The sequence below is a fragment of the Diabrotica virgifera genome, chromosome 6 (genome assembly GCF_917563875.1).
Source record: "Diabrotica virgifera virgifera chromosome 6, PGI_DIABVI_V3a".
Classification (NCBI taxonomy): Eukaryota; Metazoa; Arthropoda; class Insecta; order Coleoptera; family Chrysomelidae; genus Diabrotica; species Diabrotica virgifera.
In genome coordinates this window covers 48,945,433-48,966,772 of record NC_065448.1, presented here as the reverse complement: position 1 = coordinate 48,966,772, position 21,340 = coordinate 48,945,433, and the positions used below count along the sequence as shown (strand labels likewise).

General features: G+C 34.3%; 1 protein-coding gene across 7 annotated transcripts in view; it reads left to right on the top strand.

Moving 5' to 3' along the window:
• The window catches only part of LOC114335572 (protein Aster-B), a 184,857-nt gene that overhangs the window by 85,504 nt on the left and 78,013 nt on the right, over positions 1-21,340 (top strand). For all 7 annotated transcript variants that reach the window (XR_007698519.1, XR_007698515.1, XR_007698516.1 and 4 more), the window contains one exon: positions 13,876-14,186. Coding sequence is in view for 2 of the 7 variants with exons in the window: in XM_028285821.2 (XP_028141622.1) it covers positions 13,876-14,186 (311 nt within the window). In the remaining 5 variants the exon portion in view is untranslated. The remainder of the gene's footprint in view (positions 1-13,875; positions 14,187-21,340) is intronic.

Sequence of the window (21,340 nt, the reverse complement as noted above, 5' to 3'; positions counted from 1 at the left end):
GTAGGTTGAAATTTTGAGTAATTGACGAAAAACCAAAATTTTCAAAGTTTAATTTTTCAGTTTTTTGGCTATGGTGAGCAACGTGTATGTCTCAGCTTGATTGCTTAAGCGCCATTTGAAAGCTTAACTCAACCCTATTGATTTGGTGTATTTGCGGTTTTCCTGTCTTTCCTTGAACCTAAGATATATACGCCCAAAAAATATGCTATTTTGTATCTACCTAGCCCTCTAGCTGACTTACGGGTAGTCAGAAGTCAAAAATTAGACCGGTTCTGAATCGGCCCTCACACCCTCTTGAAACACAGAAAAAAAAATTCAGATCGGTTTAACTTTTCCACACACATACATACATACATACATACATACATATCCACAAACATTTTCCATTTTTTAAATAAAAATTGAGTCATATTTCTGAGCTCGATAACTTTTGAATGGTATAACCGATTTTCAAAATTAAACATGCGTTGGAAAGGCAATGATCTGTGCCATCAGAAGCCGCAAAGGTCGGGCTTAAATTTTTGAAATTTTTGGGAGTTTTGGGGACGAGAACGAAAAACAGGCTTTAAATGGGAAGGGCCGTAAAATCCACACTCTTGGACCAAAATGGAGAAGTAACATATGGATGGAGGAGTCTTTTCCTAAACTTTAAGATGGGATTTGGCCTAATTTTCAATTCAGTCAGGTTTAGAAAATCGAAAATTTCGTGTATATATAGTGTCGCATGTAGAGGTGTTGTGCGCCACTGGTGAGAACTACCGTTCTCTGTGGATAAAACAACTTTGGCTGATTTTGTCTACATATATATTATGTTTGAGGAATCCCTTTTTTTTTAGACTGAATATAGGATGATTTAGGGAATTTCTCAAGTATGAATTCACATTCATGGTATATCGTTGCTATACAGTGATAATAATCTGTGCAATGTTATGGTACAGGCTACGTTAAATATGAAGTAAATGTGGAAGATATACACTGGTTATTCATTTCAATTTAATTTGATTGTTTTTTAATCGTTAAATACATATATAACAATATTTAAAATAATTAAAGACATAAAGTTAGGGATTTCAAAAATAAATTCAGTTCTCACTGGCAGGGTGGGAAATAATAAAGTGCCATACAATAGCATTTCATTACAATGCTCATTACAGGTATTACAGGCTGCTCCGTTTGAGAAAACTCATACTCTCAAACTTTGAGAAAACACTCATTCAGTTTCGACCAACCCTGTATTAGCTAAAATTAAACGTTTTGCTAGATTAATAATTTTTAACAATAATAGATTATATTAAAAATCACTTGAACATAAATTGATTTTCTGATGTTAAATCACTACAATTATACAGGGGGTGAATATTGCTATGAAATTTGAAAATAAAAACGTAATTATCTTTTAAACTACTTCGTATAACATCACAAAACCTGATATTTTAAGAAATAAAACATAGAGGAGAATCCAAAAATGTAAAAATATACAGGGTGTTCCATTAAACAAAAGATAATTTTGTTTCACCCTGTCAATATGGGTGGCCCTGTATATTTGGAAATGTATTTAAATTCTGATATTATCTATGCCCCAATCTCACCTAAATAAACTTTTTTCGTATCTCCTACAACAAACGACTAATTGGACTTCCCACAACCTGTATACATACAAAATCTCCGCTATAAAATTTTTTCAAAAAAAATGTTATTGGTTTTTTTAAAATAACTTTTGAAATTTAAAATTTTTGAATAAATTTTGAAATATGAGATTTATCCAAAAACCATTACAAAGCTAAGTAAAAGTTCTATAACACTGTATTAAACATAATTTTCTAAATCCTTTATTTTTTTTTAATACAAGGTGAAAGGGCCCCGGTTACATGGTTCTCGCAGTAAAATTTAGGTTTTAAATGTTTCTATCTCGGTCATTTTTGTCGTAAAAAATATTAAAAAAAAAAAGAAAAAGCTTAAATAAAGTTAAAACTAAAATTTTGTTCTCTACCATTTTTTAAGTATATCGAGTATTTTTGGAGTTATTATCAAAAGAAAATGAAATTCACGAAAATTTGAAAAATTCTAATTTTTTTAATCGTATTTTTTTTCAAAAATATGCATTCTAAATCGGTCAAAATTGTTGAAGTCTTACTCATGTTAAAATAAATAAAGTTTTAAATGGGTTACTATAAATTTTAATTTTTGTGGAAATGACGTATGTTTCATTTTTCATTCTTCCCTAAAAAATCTGAAAGGGTCCTCTTATTTCCATCATAACTTGCTTAATTTTGATGCTATATACTTCTTATATAGCTTTTTGATAGTTACCTTTAAGTACTTTATTAAAATGTTTAATATCTATATTTAACAAAGTGCATCGTTTTTCTGTTATAAGCTTGAATACTAAGATTTGAGTACTCGCGGAAAAAAAATATACATTCAATTGCATATAACTCACTTTGTATATGTAATAAAGGATTTTTCGAATAAGGAACTTATTTATTTTTATATTATCTTCGATTTTGGTAATATGTAACAACTTTTTTGAAGAAACTTATGTTTTTTGAGTTATTTATGAAAAACTGCTTTAAAGCATGGATTTTTTTCAGGAAAAATCAAAACTTTTGATCTTTAATAACTCAAAAACTATTGATTTATTGAAATAACTTCATATAACAAATTTTACTTATAATTTGTCCCTCTATCGATTAGTGGTATTATTTTTAATAAAATAATTTCCACCCCCGAGAAGGGGTGGCATCCCCCCCAGGGTAAAAGCGCAAGTTGGCACCATGTCACCTTTGTTTCTTGAGGTATCCTCTACATACTTACCAATTTTCATGAAAATCGATGGAGGTTCAACGAAATCGGAGGTGAAAACCTTCATTGACTCCACTATTAGTGAAGGATTTAATGTGGCACAAGATGGCACAATAAACGTAATACGCTGTCAAACATTAATTTTATCAACGATTATATCAAAATCAAAATCACCTTTCCGTGAAGCTAACTATGCTATTTAAATCTTTAAAGTATGTACTTTTATCTCAAATAATTAGTTTTATATTAGCTATCCACATAAATGAAGTAATAATCAAAGTAAAAGGCAGCCTCTGAGGATTTAAATTTGATGTATAAAATTATATTGAATTTTGTACTTTTGATCATTAATACATCTGGCCCTAACAAACATAAAAAATAAATTTTTGCTGAGAAGTTGCATCATGAGTAGTACAAACAAACCCCTTAATTTCGGCATTCTAAGATTAATTTTTTTTTGTACTTACGATCACGTTTTCTTCAATTTTGAACACTGTGCGGCGGAGGTGTGAGCCGGTGCGTTGTCATGGTGAAAGAACAGTTTTATTTGCCAAATGGGGTCGTTTTTTCTTCAATTCGGCGTCGAATCAGCCCAATAATTCGGCATAATAGGAACCTGTGATCGTTTTGGCCTTCTCCAAGTAGTCGATGTAGATCACACCTTGTGAATCCCAGAAAATGCTGGCCATCTCCTTTCCGGCCGATTGGACAGTCTTCGGAGCACGTTCGCCGGGTGCTGTCCACTCTTTCGACTGTTCCTTTGTTTCTGGTGTATACCAGTGAATCCATGTTTCGTCGACGGTTATGAAACGACATAAAAATTCCTTTGGATCACACTTAAATAGCGTCAAACACTGCTCTGAACTGGTCTCACGGTTGCGCGTATTAGGGAGTTTTTGTTGCTACGTAACGTACGCATCTCCGTATACGTAAAGCAACTAACGTGTCGTAGAGGATGAATGTTAAAATAGGTAGTTTTTGTAACTGCCTTAACGTAACGTAAAGCAAATCATAAAGTCACTTTTAAATTCCGTTGACATTCAAAAAAATAAAACAATGTTCACACAATATACAATTAATCAGTGGCGCACCCAGAATTTTTCTTGTAGGGGGGGTTGGCTTGGGCGGGATTCGGACAAATTATCCCTGACAAAAAATCCCCACAAATTATCCCTGGACAAAAAATCCCCAGACAAAAAATCCCCGGACAAATAATCCCCGGGCAAAAAATCCCCACAAAAAATCTCGGACAAAAATAATCCCCACAAATTATTTTCGACAAAATATCCTCCACAAAAAATCTCCATAAAATATTTGCTACCGAATAGTTCTCTTAAAGTTTTTCCGTGAATGCAATCGACTCAAATGTTTTTCAGCCTCAGTGCATAAGAGTTATAGCGATGGCCATGAAACCGCTTTTCGGCACGACAATAATGATTAAGTAATTAAGATTAAGCATGAATTATTGTAAGTTCGATTACCAAATTTCGAATTCTAATTACATGCCGAAAACTTCAAATTTTACATGACAAACGAGTGTGAGTTTTTTCAAAAATCGTGGAAGATATGGGGTATGAACTAAGGTTGTGGGAATCATGTTGTAATTATTCGCTTAAATCTTTTGCTCACTCTGACTTAAATAACTAAGTTCAAAACATTGTCTATTATCTGTGTGCATCCATGAAAATTTTTTGCGCTATTAAGAATGTTCAGCTTTGTTATGAAAACGCATTAAACAGGTTTTTGACATAGCGTTTGAAAGCTTTTGAAGCAAGTTTCTGAAATGTTGCTTGTAGTGAATTGAAACTGATGACTAAATATTTTTCGGTATGTATTACTAAAAAGATTACTACCATACGCCGAAGAAATAGTTGGTGAGTACCAGTGTGATTTCAGGCCCGGAAGACCGATTGTTGATCAAATATTTACTATGTATTAGACATTAGACAAATGCTTGAAAGGATTGGGAGTATAATCAAGACGTGCATCAGATCTTTATAGATTTCAAACAGGCTTATGATTCAATTAATCATCCTACACTATGGAATACAATGGTCGAGTTGGGCATACCCAAGAAACTAATTGCGGTAACGCAGATGTGTGTAAGTAACTTCTTTGCACAAGTTAGAAGAGGTGGGGAAATATCAAATGCTTTCTGCGTAAATTCTGGACGAGACATTTGTTATTCTCGTTGTTGTTTAACCTGGCCTTAGAATATGCCATGCGAAAAATTTATCCAAAAATCAAACCAGATATAGCTGCTCGGGGAGAGGCCAGATTGGAGAAAGTCTGTAGGACGGCCTATAAAAAGGTGGAAAGATGCAGTCAGAGAAGATCTGGAGAAAATGGGAGTGAGACAATGGGAAATAGTGGCATAGGACCGACACATGGAAGGCACTAGTAAACCACTCGCAAGGATACTCAAAGAGTTATAACGCCATTGATGATGGTAGTAACTAAATATTTTTGACGTTAAATTTACAAAAAGTAACAGGTTTTTTGCATTACAATCAAGAATATCGTTTTCGGGAGCAGCAGTTCTCATCACGAATAGGCAATGTTTTGAGCATAGTTATTCAAAGCAGAGTGAGTAAAATATTGAAGCGAATAGTTACGACATGGTTCCCACAGCCTTGCGCATCCCCCACTTCCCATAATATCTTCCACGCTTTTTTGAAAAAACTCAAACTCGTTTGTCATGTAAAATTTGAAGTTTTCGGCATGAAATTGAAATTTGAAATTTGGTAATCGAAATTGCAATTCATGCTTAATATTAATTGCTAATCATTATTTTCGTGCCGAAAAGCGATTTAATGACGATTGCTATAGCTCTCACACACTGAGGCTGAAAAACATTTGAGTCGATTGCATTAACGGGAAAATTTTTAGAGGACTATTCGGCAGCAAATATTTCTTCTTAGGGATTTTTTGTCGGGGATTTTTTTGTGGTGATATTATGTCCAAAAAAATTTGTGGGGATTATTTTTCTGGGATTTTTTGTCCTGGGATTATTTGTCCGGTGATTTTTTGTCTGGGGATTTTTTGTCCAGGGATAATTTGTGAAGATTTTTTGTCCGGGATTATTTGTCCTCTTCGCTTGGGCACCGAAATTTTTTTGTATTGTTTCTGAAAGACAAGTTACATTTTCCTATTATTCTTTATATTTTTTTATATGCCCTGGGAGGGGTTTTAACCCCCAAAACCCCCACCTGGGTGCGCCACTGCAATTAATATACAAATGTAAAAAAAGATAAATGAATAATGAAATTGTATGGTTTTAATTGCTTCTATTTAAATATAAAAATATTATTTTTCCTTAGGTTAAAATTTTTTTATTTTTGTTTATACCTACTTTTTAGTTGTAAATTATTGTATACCTACATCAGAATTCCAGTAGGTATAATGTAAATAGTGTGGTAATATTTATTTGAAAATTTTACTTAAACTAGGTCATTTGTTTATCTAGTTATTAATTGTGGTGATCACTGTATTTCTTAAATTAATACAAGATTTGTTTGTTTTGCTTTATTAATAGACAACTTAAAAACAATAAAATTTTAAATCTATTATGAAGTTCCAATTTCCAATTACAAACACAGAATAATTTTACTCAAATAGACTAAACCAATAACCAATATAACCTTAAAATGTTTATAAACGGATAGTACGCTGATGAAATGTTCATTTGGTAGGTAATCGGGCAAGATCCTCGTGTGCATTCGGTGACTTTCGGCTCGATAGGGATGCGTATGAACCTAACGTACCAGCCCGTAACCTTAGGTAATACGTATCGCGATACGGGAGTTCAACCATTAATGCGCAAGCGTATATGTCAAAAAGATGCGTTACGTTTACGTATTTGTGTGCACAAAAACTCCCTATTGTCTGAAGTGAGCAAACGCGGCACCTATCGCGCCGACAGCTTTCTCATGCCCAAAATGTCATGCAGGATATGACCTACGCGGTCTTTTGAGATGCCTCAAGATCACAAGATCGTGGATTTTTGTCACGAAAACTGATGTTCGTCCACGTTGAAACTCATTAAACCAATTTTTGACAGTTGTCATCGAAGGAGAAGAGTCACCGTACACAGCATCCAAGCGCTCTTCGATTTCGCTGCGTGATTTCCCTTCCAAAAACAAGAATCGAATCACCAACCGATATTGCTCTTTTTCCATTTTATTAAAATCCACGGACTTTCACACGCAATCACAAAAATACTATAATTTCGATTTGGCTGAACTTTTGACATTAGCCGTCTAAGAGAACGCATTAAATGACAGTAAACTTCATTTGCGATAGTGGCGCCATCGGGCGGAGAGGCTAAGTACTTATCGGACTGCCCTAGTACACGACAACGATTTGATAATGCCCGGTATGCACGTACACGTGTACGAAAATTGGCGCCGATTTTAGGTTGGTGCAAACGATTGGCAGGCAGGAACAACATTTATTGGATAAATCGTTGTCGATCGCGGTTGCACAGTTTTATCGTAGTGTTGGTGGTGTCATTGATTATAAACCACCCACTAGATAGCTCACCTCGTGGTAACCGAAAGACGTATCAACAACTAGATGGCGCTATGTACTAAGAGTATAAGTCATAAAAAAGATTTTTCGGGATTCTTCTATATTTTGAATTATATAATTAATAAGGTATTACCAAAGTAGAAAGTAAAATAGTTAATTACTAATTTACTAATCATATTTCGTCACCATTTTCATATTTAGTTGTAATAGTTATTTCATCAGTGGTAAAAAAGACTTTGAAAAGTCCTAATAAAAATTTTCATTTTTGACTTATACTCTTAATACATAGCACTCTAGAATTGTTCTCGACTTTTAATAATAAAATGTTTCGATATTGTCAATAATGAAAGTACTTCTTGAGAAAAAGAAATAATAAATATCTTTTTTTCCTAAAATTTTAATTTTACAATCTTAGTTTGAAAAGAATTCACATTCAAATATACTTATTTACTTTGTTTTGAAATATGATCTAATTAGTGATGTTTTAAACTTTCTAATCCTGTCCGTTTATCAGCTTGTACCTATTGTTCTTAGGCAGATGACCGTCAACTATTTATGTGTTGGAAATTTCCTGTCATTTTATCAAGATATGTGTATACCAAATTGCATGGCAATCCAATGGATTCTTTAAAATTCGGAGGTTTTGCAATATATGACCTTGAGTGAATGGGTTAGATCTGGAAAGAAATTATGTATATCAACTTCAAATATTTTATTTCGCATTAGTTCTGGAAATTCATTTCTTTTACAAATTGCAAAAAATAATTCATGTGAATTATCACTGCTAATTTTATTATGTATTTTCTATTTTATTGTTTTTTTGTAGTGTATTAATAATTAAATAATTTTTAAGAAACCTCTTCACTATTTTTATTAATCAATTTTTAGCATTTTATCTGAAGTAAAATCGGAATTCCAAAATAGAGATTACAATCGCCTTAAAATTATATGTGAAAATGCTGAATACTACCCTTATATCGTTGTAAATTACGCCAGCCAAGCAACTCAAATTTATTTTTCAATCTTGGCAAAAATTTCAATAAATGTCGCCACCGTCCAGCCAGTTAGTACTTAGACTTAAGGGGCAAAGTGGTGTAAGTGGGCGGAGTTTATCACTGAATTCGGTTTTACCTTAAGGTGAGGTATCTAGTGGTGTGTAGACAAAAGTTGGGCTAAGGCCAATAATTCAGTTCGTTTACAAGTATTGCTGTAGGCGGACACATCCACGCATGTCAAAACATGTCACAAGAAGATTTTAGCGGAATTCGTAAGAAATTGGAAGAGTTTATTCAATGCTATACATAGAAATGAAGTTTGCTTGTGGAATAAGAAAAGTAGAGATTATCATGACTGCAATAAGATAGGCTACCGCAAGCGCGTCGTCGTCTTCTAGGGCGGATGACATGTTGAGCTTCTGCAGAGAACTGATGATTGATGCAAATTTTGTAGACGTATGGACGATCGATAAACTGCACAAACGAAATGCGTAGTCACACTGCTACGATAAATCGTTTAGTGTATACTGACCATAAGTGTAAAAACATAATGGACTGTGGAGTTTAGCTGCGCTTCATTCTTCTTCTTTTGGTGCCTATTCTTTTCGAATATTGGCGATCATTCTAGCTCTAATTATATTATTAACTGATGCTTTAAATATATTGGTTGTTTTTTTTTTGGCATAGACTTGGGTGTCAATTAGCCAGTCACAACTTTTTTGATCTCTATTCATACATAAAGAAGGCAATGAGGTCCTTAGAGTTCCATAGCAAACTCTTCCACAGCCCCCCTGCAGCTGGCCGCTATGGACTATCCAAGTTGCTCACCACATTTTTCCATTATACATCTTCTTCTTCTTCTTTTTTCATATGTACATAATATATCAAATTATCAGGATTAATAAATTTAGAGATTAATTTTAGTTTCACAGATAAATTTCATTAAACAATCTCATATTATATATTTTTGCTGTTCAGAGACAATATATAGGATATATTGAAAGGTGGAAAAACATTTTATTAAATTTTCGATTGTATTTTGTGCACTCAAAGAAAGTGTGATTCAAATCACCCACCTTCTGACATTCAGTACAAAGACTTGAATCAAAAACTTTAATTCTTGCTAGATGTAGAGGGAAACATGCATGTCCAAACTTCATTCTGATTAATGTTGTTATAAATATATCTTCGAGGTACTACATAATTTTTAAACCAATATATATTTGGAACAGAAGGTTGAATCAGTGAATACTGAGATTTGGATTGTTTACAAAGATCTCGCCATGATTGACTCCACTGTTTTTAAACTCGATGCTTAATAGTGTTAACTAAATCAGATATGCAAAACTTACGATTATTTGAAGTTCCATACTCAATAGCTTTTTTAGCCAAACTATCAACATATTCATTATGCGTTAGTGCTATATGAGCCTTAACCCATAAAAAGTTCACTCTTCTTTTATTTTTATGAATTTCAAAAAGGATTTTCTTAATTAGTAGGATATAAATATTTGAATTGTTATTGGGAAAATCTGTAGTTTGAATAGCAAGAAGAACAGAGAGTGAATCGGAAATATTAGTTGTTGTGGAAAACCTTTTTCTCGGGTTTTTTAACCATGATATTCTTCTCCCAATTCCTCGCTTTCCGAATACTTTGCTTGAAGGATTATTTTCAGTAATCTGTATTTAGTGCCGTTTCTCGTTATGTGTCCAATATATTCTAACTTTCTCCTTTTAATCATATACATCACTTCTCTTGCTTTCCCTATTCTTCGTATTTTTCGTTTCGTTGGCTATCTTGTCTGTCCATGTTATTCTTAGGATTCCACCTGTATAGCCACATCTCGAATGTTTCAAGTTATTTCTCCGTCGCTTCAGTGAGTATCCAATATTCAACTCCGTAGTATAATATTGGGAAGATAGAACATCGTAGGTGCCTTACTTTTATCTCCATATTAAGTTTGTGGCTTTTAAAGAGTTTGGCCATGTTGTTGAATGCCCTCCTAGCCTTCTCTATTCTACATTTTACTTCTTATGAGTGATCCCTTCATTAAATCAGCCATAAGTTTAAATTCGACATGCATCGACCTGAATCTTGACTCTTGACTCACCCCCTTGTTAATCCACAACTACATATTTCTTGGAAGCGCTGCTTCAGCCGACTTGGCGCTTCATGTGAAAGTGGTTGTCAGACTCAATAGGCTGCTTGGCGAAATGTACTGTATGTATTATATATTCCATCCTTGTGTCTTGAAAAAATCGATTTGGATGCTTAATTAACCGAGTAAGTGGCGATTGTTTACCTAACCTATGACGTTCGTCTTTTAAGCAGCACTACTTCTAACATCACAAACACTTAACAATTTTAGCCCACTTTTTTCAAACAAATACTCATCTTCACTGTCTGAGACCATTTTACTGATGAAACGCTTCATTTTTCTCGTAGCTTGCTGATCCACTATATGTATGTGAAGCGTATAGTATATTTTTCTATGATTTTTTATAAGCTCTGTTTTTTGGAAACGATCTTGTATATTTTTCACGTGCCCCTTTTAATTTACGTATATTCTTTCATTGCGAGTTCTAAAAGAGCAAAAGAATTTTCGGATCACCGAACAATCTTATTCTTATCTTGATCTTATGGTAAGAAAATAGTGGTCGGCATTGAGAAGTCTACAAAAACAAGGGTGCGTTACCCTCGGATTTCTTCTTACCGGCAAAAAGGCAGAGAATTTATTTAAATAAATAGAAGAATAATTTAAACTTACCACAAACTGCGGGTTTTTTCATTAATAAAACTATAAATTAACGTCGTGCGCCGTCTCGGGCATCCCTCTAAAACTAGGAATGGTATAAAATGGGGGTGTTTGATTATTTATACATTTAACCAGACTAATTAAAAATTGAGAGGTATCATTAACATTCCTAGTTGTTTTTTTCTTCTTCTTCTTATACTTCCTTCTCCTATCGGAGGTTGGCTATCATCACAGCTATCTGTATCTTATTGGCGACTGCTCTGAAAAGATCTGCCGAGCTGCAACTGTACCACTCTCTTAGGATTCTCAGACAGGAAATTCTTTGTCTTCCTATGGATCTTATACTCTTAATTTTACCTTGCATTATGATCCTTAATAATGCATATTTCGCACCTCTGGCAATGTGGCCTAAATATTCCAGCTTTCTTGTGTTAATGTTCTTTCTGACCTCGCAATCCTTTTGCAGCCTTCTTAACACTTCTGAATTTGTAAGTCCTTCTATAGCACCACATCTCAAATGCTTCCAACTTCTTTATATTATCCACTTTTAGTGTCCAGCTTTCCATTTCATACAACAAAGTCGAGAACACGTAGCATATTAAGGCTTCTATCCTCAGCTCCAGAGGAAGGTCTTGATTAACAATTTTTTTTTTCATTTTTATAAATGCTTGTCTTGCAATTTCAATGTGTGTCCTGATTTCTCTACCTTGGTCATTGTATTTCCAGACATTTGCAGTTAGGGAGGGAAGTTGTTCTTTCTACTCTCTTTCTACTTGTTTACCTCGATATCTCGCCTTCCTATTGTATATTGCTTAGAAATAATCATGAACTTGGTTTTCTTAAGGGGATGGCTGCTCCAATGCTATTCAAATGGGATTCATTTTTTTCGAATTATTATTATTATTTTAAGTAACAATATATTATTAAAAAATCACTTTATAACTTCTCCTCTTTTCTCGATTGATTATTAGTTTTTGTTGTACAGTAGATTAATTATTACAATCACTGAATACATAGTTAGTGAAAAAATTATCAGTAGTAATTGCACAAGAGCTCTAAAATTCTATATTAATTTTAGAGATCGAGTGCAAGTTGTTGCGATTATTTCATGAATAAAACTGTTCCAACCAAAATTTTATTGTAATTTATTTATGTAAGTACAAATTAGTACAATTAAACAAACAGTTGATATAAATATTAATTTGACGGTTGAAAGTCATCACTTTTATAATTTCTAAAACATTAATTGTCATTAATGTCACTGAATGTATTTTTTCATAGCAACGAAGGGCATCTGACGTAATATACTTGACGATGGGAAATTATCAAAAATTATCAGTTTAATTTTTATTTCTGTAGCTTTCTATTGGTCAGAATCTCCTATGAATGAAATAATCATATTAATTAACTGAATTAATAATTAAGGCAATTAATTATACAAGTAACAGTTATCTAAGAACATTCAAAAGCCATCTTTAAAGTTAATGATGACATTGTCAAGTAAAGTTTACATATCCATACCAGTGAGACTTTTACTACACGTAATTTGCCGTGTAAAGATGGAAAAAGTAGGGATAGCCGTAAAATATTTGCGAATTATGTACCGATGGCCTTAACGTTCATTTGTAGTCCATATTTTATACTGCCTTGATGTTTAATCTATTTACTAAACGTAAATACTATTGTTATTTGCGCTTATGTGTTTATATTATTCGACGGTTGTCAACTTAAGAAAGTGGCTGCAGGGCATAAACATTACACATATTTCTGACTGAGCTATTTTAAGAGCCTAGTGTCCAATATCAAATATTCAGTATTCATATCCGAAATTGGACAGTATCATTTTATCACCCAGTAGATCGAATGCATTTATTTGTTATTAAACACACACACGTAATTAATTAAATTACATACACATTTGGTCAATTAACAATAATATAATTTGGACATCAGCCAAAAGTTGCTGACATAAGATAAACAATTTACCTTAATTAGATACACAAAATCACGCGGGGCCCGTGTTTACATTGACCCAATTTAAACTTATATAAAACTAAGATCTCTTGTCTAGAAATTCAATTATTATTAATTCATTAACGCGAGTGATTGTCTTCAACGCTCAGCAATTAAGTCTCGACTCAAAGTACCCCGGGTCAACATCCATAGTGTAAGTCTCATCAATAAACTCTGCTACTATTATTTGGTGTTTTGGATATTGTTCACCTAGTGTGGCCGTTTTTATGAAAAATATTCTTTATTATACCTTAGTATTAATGTACTTTATTTTTATTGTTTTTTGTTTACATTTATTATGTAATATTGTATTATTTCTTAGCTACTTTGTGTTACTGTATTATATCTCTCTATTACTTTTGTGTGCATCTAAAAATTATGATTTTATTTCTATTGTAAGATAACATGTAGTTTTTACTATATTAATATCGTCAATAAACATATTATCTATCTATTTTTCTATCTAACGATTTTAATTTTACGCCTGCATTTGGGCTTGAGATTAGATCCTTCACAATTTATCTTTGATTAACATTGTTTACTTTTATTCAAAGTTAATGTGGGCAAGATGATAATTTAATTGATTCCAACGTTACTACATTTCAATAGCAGGTATCCTCTTTATCGTTTATCTATTCACATGTGATGATAAGATTTCGTACACAGGTGTTTTATTTTGATTGACATAAATGATATATTTCTAAACGTACCGTGAACCTGTTCTACACCAATGAATTTACAACTATCAGGTAATTATATATTATTTTTGTTATTTTCAGACTATTCTTGCGCTTTGCAAAAAGAGATTCTGCAACAAGGTCGATTGTACGTTACACAAAACTATCTCTGCTTTTACGCTAATATTTTCGGCTGGGAAACTAATCTGACTATAAAATGGAAGGACGTAGCGGCTATAACAAAGGAAAAGACAGCTCTAGTGATTCCAAATGCAGTTTTGATCAGCACCAAAGGAGAGAAGTACTTCTTTACCAGTTTCGTTTCGAGAGAGAAGACCTATTTGATGTTGTTTCGGGTATGGCAGAATGCGCTTATGGATCAACCTATGCTCCCTCAAGAGATGTGGCAATGGGTATGTTCTATAATAATATAATTAACAATTTATATGCGTCTGGTTTTCTAGTGTTTTTACGTCTTTTGGTAGTGATTAAGCAGTATTACTCATCCATCGGTCGATCCTCACTCCTTGTATGTTTACTAATAGCAGGTACTGTACGAGACAATTAATAAAATCAAAAAACGAGCAATAAACACTAATTACAACACCTGCTAAATTAATTTTTATCCCTTCTGATAGCTAATATTGAGAGACAAGTGGAATTTCTCCATAAGCGCAATACAATAATATTATACATAAATTCATATTAAATTGGTTGGTAAATATTTCAAAAACGAAACAAAGGAGATATAGGTAATAACAAATATAAGGTAAAAACTTACAATCAAAGCACAACGACGAAGTCAACACTGTTTCGCGTGTGTACACATTCGAGTTCTGAAGGCATCTCATTCCTTATATCATAGGGGAAGAATTTTTGGATCTCAAGTTGTAAGCGTCTTCTTCGCGACACACGTGAATTTCGATAACATGCTAGCAAGGAACAACACAGGCGTCGACAAGGGTAAAGAAGGGATATGATTTCGAAATATTTAAACAACCAAATCAATTTTATGGGATTTTCAACACTCCTCATTTATGCTTTAAAGTGTATATTTTAAAGATTTTGTCTATACTACTACATTTTAAAAAATCTTGGCGTTAATTTTAATCTAACCAAGTATCCACTAAACTACTCACAATGAAGCTGCTAACTATATTAGGCGAGCGACGCACTTTCAAAGATACTCCAGATCACTAAACCTTAAATAAAATGGGGTACGGGCAAAAATACCAGCGTAGTCAGACTGAACTAGCTGGTATCTCCATAGCCGCAAAAGAGATCAGTCGAGAGAGTATAGCTGGTAAAACTATAATCTGCACAGACAGCAGACAAGTGTTACTAACCCTGAATGGATCACGTGTCACATCAAGGTTAGTAAATTGGGTGTCATGAGTCAGTAGCCCAAGCTTCGGATGGAAACAACATAATCGTGAGGTGGGTTAAAGGATACAATGGAAATAAAGGCAACCGCATTGCTGACCAGCTAGCGAGGAAGGCTAAGACCGTTAGGGTCTGGTGATCTTTTTGGCTGGTCAACTACAACACAATCGCGGAAATTGCCAAATATCACTCCCATACGCAAACCGTGAAAATATGGGAAGAAGGGCCAGGATGTAGACTTGCCAAGGTAACACTAAGGAACCTTGTGAAGTCAGTATCAGAAAAGTACTTGAGAATGACCAGGAAAAACTTACGCCGCACACTGGGGCTAGTGGACACACCTCCGTGCAGGAAGTGTGAACGAGACGCAACTATCGAGCATGTCCTGGGTGTCTGAAGTTATCGTCAATACGAGAGTATGCGTTCGGCGAGCCCTGGCCTACACCTATCGACATAGGGAAGTTGTCCCCTGGTGATTTGTCCGACTTCCTGGAAATGGCAGGATGGACAATGAGCTAAGGACGACAGTTCTTTGAGTGGATGCACAATGGGTCAATTGTGGCCTTAGTGCTGTGGGACTTGACTCGGCTTTCCTACTCTACAGATACAAGAGATTCTGCAATAAGGTCGATTAAACTACACAAAACTACCTCTAATCTGACTATAAAATGGAAGGACGTAGCGGCTATAACAAAGGAAAAGACAGCTCTAGTGATTCCAAATGCAGCTTTGATCAGTACCAAAGGAGAGAAGTACTTCTTTGCTAGTTTCGTTTCGAGAGAGAAGACCTATTTGATGTTGTTTCGTGTATGGCAGATTGCGCTTATGAACCAACCTATGCTCCCTCAAGAGATGTTGCAATGGGTATGTTTTATAATATTAAGAATTTATATGTGTCTGGTTTTCTAGTGTTTTTACGTCTTTCGGTAATGATTAAGCAATGACGTTAACTGAGTTGTGAGACTATATTTCTCACAGTATTACTCATCCATCGGTCGATCCGATTCACTCCTCATTTATATTTTAAAGTGTATATTTTAAAGATTTTGTCTATACCACCAAAATACTCCAGATCACTGAACCTCAAATAAAATGGGATATGGGCAAAAATACCAGCGTAGCCAGACTGAACCAGCTCTGGTATCTCCATAGCCGCAAAAGAGATCAGCCGAAAAATAATCTGCACAGACAACAGACAAGCGCTACAAACCCTGAATAGACCACGTGTCACATCAGGGTTAGTAATGGAGTGTCATGAGTCACTAGCCCAAGCTTCGGGTGGTAACATCATCCTGACGTGGGTCAAAGGACACAATGGACCTAAAGGCAACCGCATTGCTGACCATCTAGCCAGGAAGGCAGCAAGCCTAAGACTCTTAGGGCCTGGTGATCTTTTTGGCTGGTCAACTACAACAATCGCGGAAATTGCCAAATTTCACTCCCATACGCAAACCGTGAAAATATGGGAAGAAGGGCCAGGATGTAGACTTGCCAAGGTAACACTAAGTAGCCTTGTGAAGCCAGCATCAGAAAAGTACAGTATGCGCCAAAACAAACGACACTGAAAAACTAAAGCTTTATTAAACATGAAAAATTAAATATATAACAGCATTTCAAATAATGCGAATTTTAAGTTTTGCTTCTATACAAAATGTGTTTAAAGTGCTCGAGATTGCGTTCCAAGCAATACTCATAACGCTTAACAAGATTGCTCAGCATGTTATTAAAAATAGGCTGCTTCATTCTTCTGAAAAAGGTCAAAATTTTTTCACGGAGTTCATCAATAGTTGCCGGTGGGTTTTCTGTAAAAACGGCTTGTTTCAACATACCCCATACGTAAGCATCAAGAGTTGTTAGATCAGGTGAATGAGAAGGGTAAGGAAAATTCGTGTTACGGGAAATTACGCGGTCTTCCAAATTTTCTCGAATCAGATCTAAGGATGCTCTCGTGGTATGACAAGTAGCCACATCCTGTTGGAACCATTGGGTATTCAACTGTATGTTTCTGGCACGACAGAATTGTCTGAGATCAATAAAAATGGTGTCAAAATTTGTTCTCTATATCACACTTGATTTAGTGTAACGGGTCTTCTACGCTCGTCTTCCACGAAGTAAGGGCCCAATAATCCATTACCTGACACTGCGCACCAAATCTTTACACGGTCACTATGAAGAGGTTTCTCTACGATGATGTCTGGTCGTTCAAAACCAAGAAAACGATTTGTCTGTCGGTTGATAAATCCATTCAGATGGATGTGACATTCGTCTGTAAACCAAACATTAGAAAAAATAGGAGTTGTTCATAAACAACTCTTGATTTCTTGTCTTGTCAAGTGTTGCCCAATCTGTATTTTATAGGGAAAACCACCAATCTTAAACATTCTTCGGGTAGACATTTCACTCAAATTCATTGTTAGAGATGTTCTACGCATACTTCTTTTTGGTGATTCTAACACCTGTTGAAATAGCCTTCCTTGATTTGCATTTGTTGTCACGGTACCTGGACGACCAGTACAGCTTTTGCGTCGAGTTAGAACGTTTCCTGTTCGTCGAAATTTTGCAACGACTCTTAACAAGTCCTTATTAGTCGGTGCAGGCTTCTGAAACTCTTCCCGAAATTGATTGGCAACCATTAACAAACTAGGTCCATTTGATCGTCCATTCCCGTATGACCGGAAATAATACTCAATAATAAATATTTTTTCTTGCGTTGTAAGCACCATTTCGAATCTTTTTGAAAGTTTGTTAGAATAAACAATGTTTAAAAATACCATGACAACTATTGTCGCTTGTTTCATATGACGCGATTATATTTCACATGCTTCCTGATTTCATTTTCCTTTGTTTTGGCGCATAGAATACCACCGTACTTGAGAACGACCAGGAAAACCTACGCTTGATAGTTGGTTTTTTAATTGACCATTGTCAACTAAGCAAACACCTCCATACACTGGGTCTAGTGGACACACCTCTGTGCAAGAAGTGTGAACGAGATGACGAAACTGTCGAGCATGTCCTATGTTAATGTCCGGAGTCATCGTCAATACGAGAGTATGCATTCGGCGAGCCCTAGCCTATACCTGCCGATATAGAGAAGATGTCTCCTGGTGATTTGTCCACCTTCCTGGAAATGGCAGGATGGACAATGAGCCAAGGATGACAGCTCCCTGGGAGGATGCACAAAGGGTCAATTGTAGCCTAAGTGCCGTGGGACTTGACTCGCCCTCCCTACTAGAGTTTCACGATATTCGATAAAAATATCGATATTGTATTGATATCGTATCGAAAACCAATACGATAGCGATACAATACATACCTTAGCAATATTAATGTCGATACGATACTCATTGTCTCTTGTATTGTCGATACGCTTGCCTCGATATTATTGAAAATGAAAATATCGATATCGAAAAAAAAAAAAAAAAACGCCACCGTTGTTTGGATTATATTTTGTGGAATATTTAGATCAGAAGTAATTGTTTATGTATATAAAACTATAAGTGATCTGCAACCCAAGCATCAGCTGTTGTAATATTTTACACTTAAGTGCCTGAACTTGAAACTCTTGAGATTGAGTAAATGACTGTGTGATTAGACTGTTTATATCATGTGGCATTTGTGGCAATATTATGGAAGTTAGTGATGATGACGCAAAAATAATTTTCAACAAAAATATTGAATTGTGATTTATTCCGAATCTCCGCGATTTCCCTATCTTTTCAAAAGCAGTTTCTAAACAATACAGAATTAATAGTAAGTATTAGTCGACTTTCAAAGAAGCATTCATCCATATTGAATTTTTATAAAAATCTATAAGTTATAAGAAAAGTCAACTAAAATTAAACATTAGTGCCTAAAAGATCATAGAAAAGTCAAGTCAGTTTTGTAACAGTATCAAATATATACAAAATCATAGATTTTTTATTCGCCTCACCAGGTGGCAGATAGGGGAGTATTTCCTAGATATGGGTGATATCTGGGAAATGAAATATCCGGGATGGGTCAAAACTAGAACGCATGCAGCGACTTATCCACAAATGACCGTTGCAAACATTGTCGATCCAGAATGGGCGGCTAAATGCAAACTCACCAAAACTCAAGTCAAACGCAGTGTTTTAACTGCCAAAAACCTCCCAATGGCGAATTTTAAAACAAATTACACACCTCGAAAGAGGTCAACCCTTGAGTATTCTGGGGGAGGTAAAAAATCCCTGTGTTTTGCTAAGAATGCAAAAAGAAAAAGAGCTGTTAACCACAATAAAAACGGCCAAAATGAGAAAACAGAATGGTTTAGGACTAAGTAAGTAGCAAAAGTTACGCAATACCGCTGAGAGAATGGTATTATAAATAGATGATTATGCATTAACTTTCAATATAAATAATACAATAAAATGCACCTACTTCAATATTTTTCAACGCTAGGCGATAGTATGACTTTTTCCGAAAACGAAATAGGGCAAAAACAAACTCCAAAAACAACATATTCTTTAAATGTAAACAAACTAACAAACACAACACTTTTTAGCGTGTGTGAAACAATGGAGGTTTTTGAATGAACACTGAATTAAAAATATAAAAAGAGATAAAAAATAATTACACAGTTATACTTTTTGTTAAATAATGACTTTGATAAACGGAACTTATAACATGTGGAAAATTACCTAAACATTTGAAATTTACTATTCTCAGGAAACAAAATGGCAATAAACTTTTAAGTATACTAATTTATTAGGAGTTTTTTGACATGAAATACGCATGTCCGAGAAAAAAGTGAATCCTAAAAACATTGACTATTTTAATTTCATACTGAAAAAACTATATTAATTTCAAAAACTGTCAAAAACATCTACAAAAACAATAAAATGGAAGTCAGAATAGATGGGTAACTCATTGAACTAACTTACTGAACTGAAACTGGTAAAGAAGTACTTTTCTCCTTTGGTGCTGATCAAAACTGCATTGAGAATAACGAGTGCCGTCATTTTACAGTCAGATTAGTTTCCGATAGTTTCAGATAGTAAATATTTTTAGAATAATGTCCATTTGCTAAGCATGCAAAAGTGGGCACAAAGAGCCTACACAGCTCAGATGTATAATTCTTTTTATGTCGATATTTTATCGAGTATTGTATCGATATCGTATCGAAATCAATATCAACACGATACTTTTATAAGAAAGTATTGCCGATATCGATACTCGATACGATACTTCATTGGCATAACCAATACAATACTCAAAACTTAAAAAAAGTATCTATATTGTATCGGATCGTGAAGCTCTACTACAGATACAAGAGATTGTGCAACAAGGTCGATTATACGTTACACAAAACTACCTCTGCTTTTACGATAATATTTGGGCTGGGAAACTAATCTGACTGTAAAATGACGGCACTCGTTATTCTCAATGCAGTTTTGATCAGCACCAAAGGAGAAAAGTACTTCTTTACCAGTTTCAGTTCAGTAAGTTAGTTCAATGAGTTACCCATCTATTCTGACTTCCATTTTATTGTTTTTGTAGATGTTTTTGACAGTTTTTGAAATTAATATAGTTTTTTCAGTATGAAATTAAAATAGTCAATGTTTTTAGGATTCACCTTTTTTTCCGACATGCGTATTTCATGTCAAAAAACTCCTAATAAATTAGTATACTTAAAAGTTTATTGCCATTTTGTTTCCTGAGAATAGTAAATTTCAAATGTTTAGGTAATTTTCCACATGTTATAAGTTCCGTTTATCAAAGTCATTATTTAACAAAAAGTATAACTGTGTAATTATTTTTTATCTCTTTTTATATTTTTAATTCAGTGTTCATTCAAAAACCTCCATTGTTTCACACACGCTAAAAAGTGTTGTGTTTGTTAGTTTGTTTACATTTAAAGAATATGTTGTTTTTGGAGTTTGTTTTTGCCCTATTTCGTTTTCGGAAAAAGTCATACTATCGCCTAGCGTTGAAAAATATTGAAGTAGGTGCATTTTATTATATTATTTATATTGAAAGTTAATGCATAATCATCTATTTATAATACCATTCTCTCAGCGGTATTGCGTAACTTTTGCTACTTACTTAGTCCTAAACCATTCTGTTTTCTCATTTTGGCCGTTTTTATTGTGGTTAACAGCTCTTTTTCTTTTTGCATTCTTAGCAAAACACAGGGATTTTTTACCTCCCCCAGAATACTCAA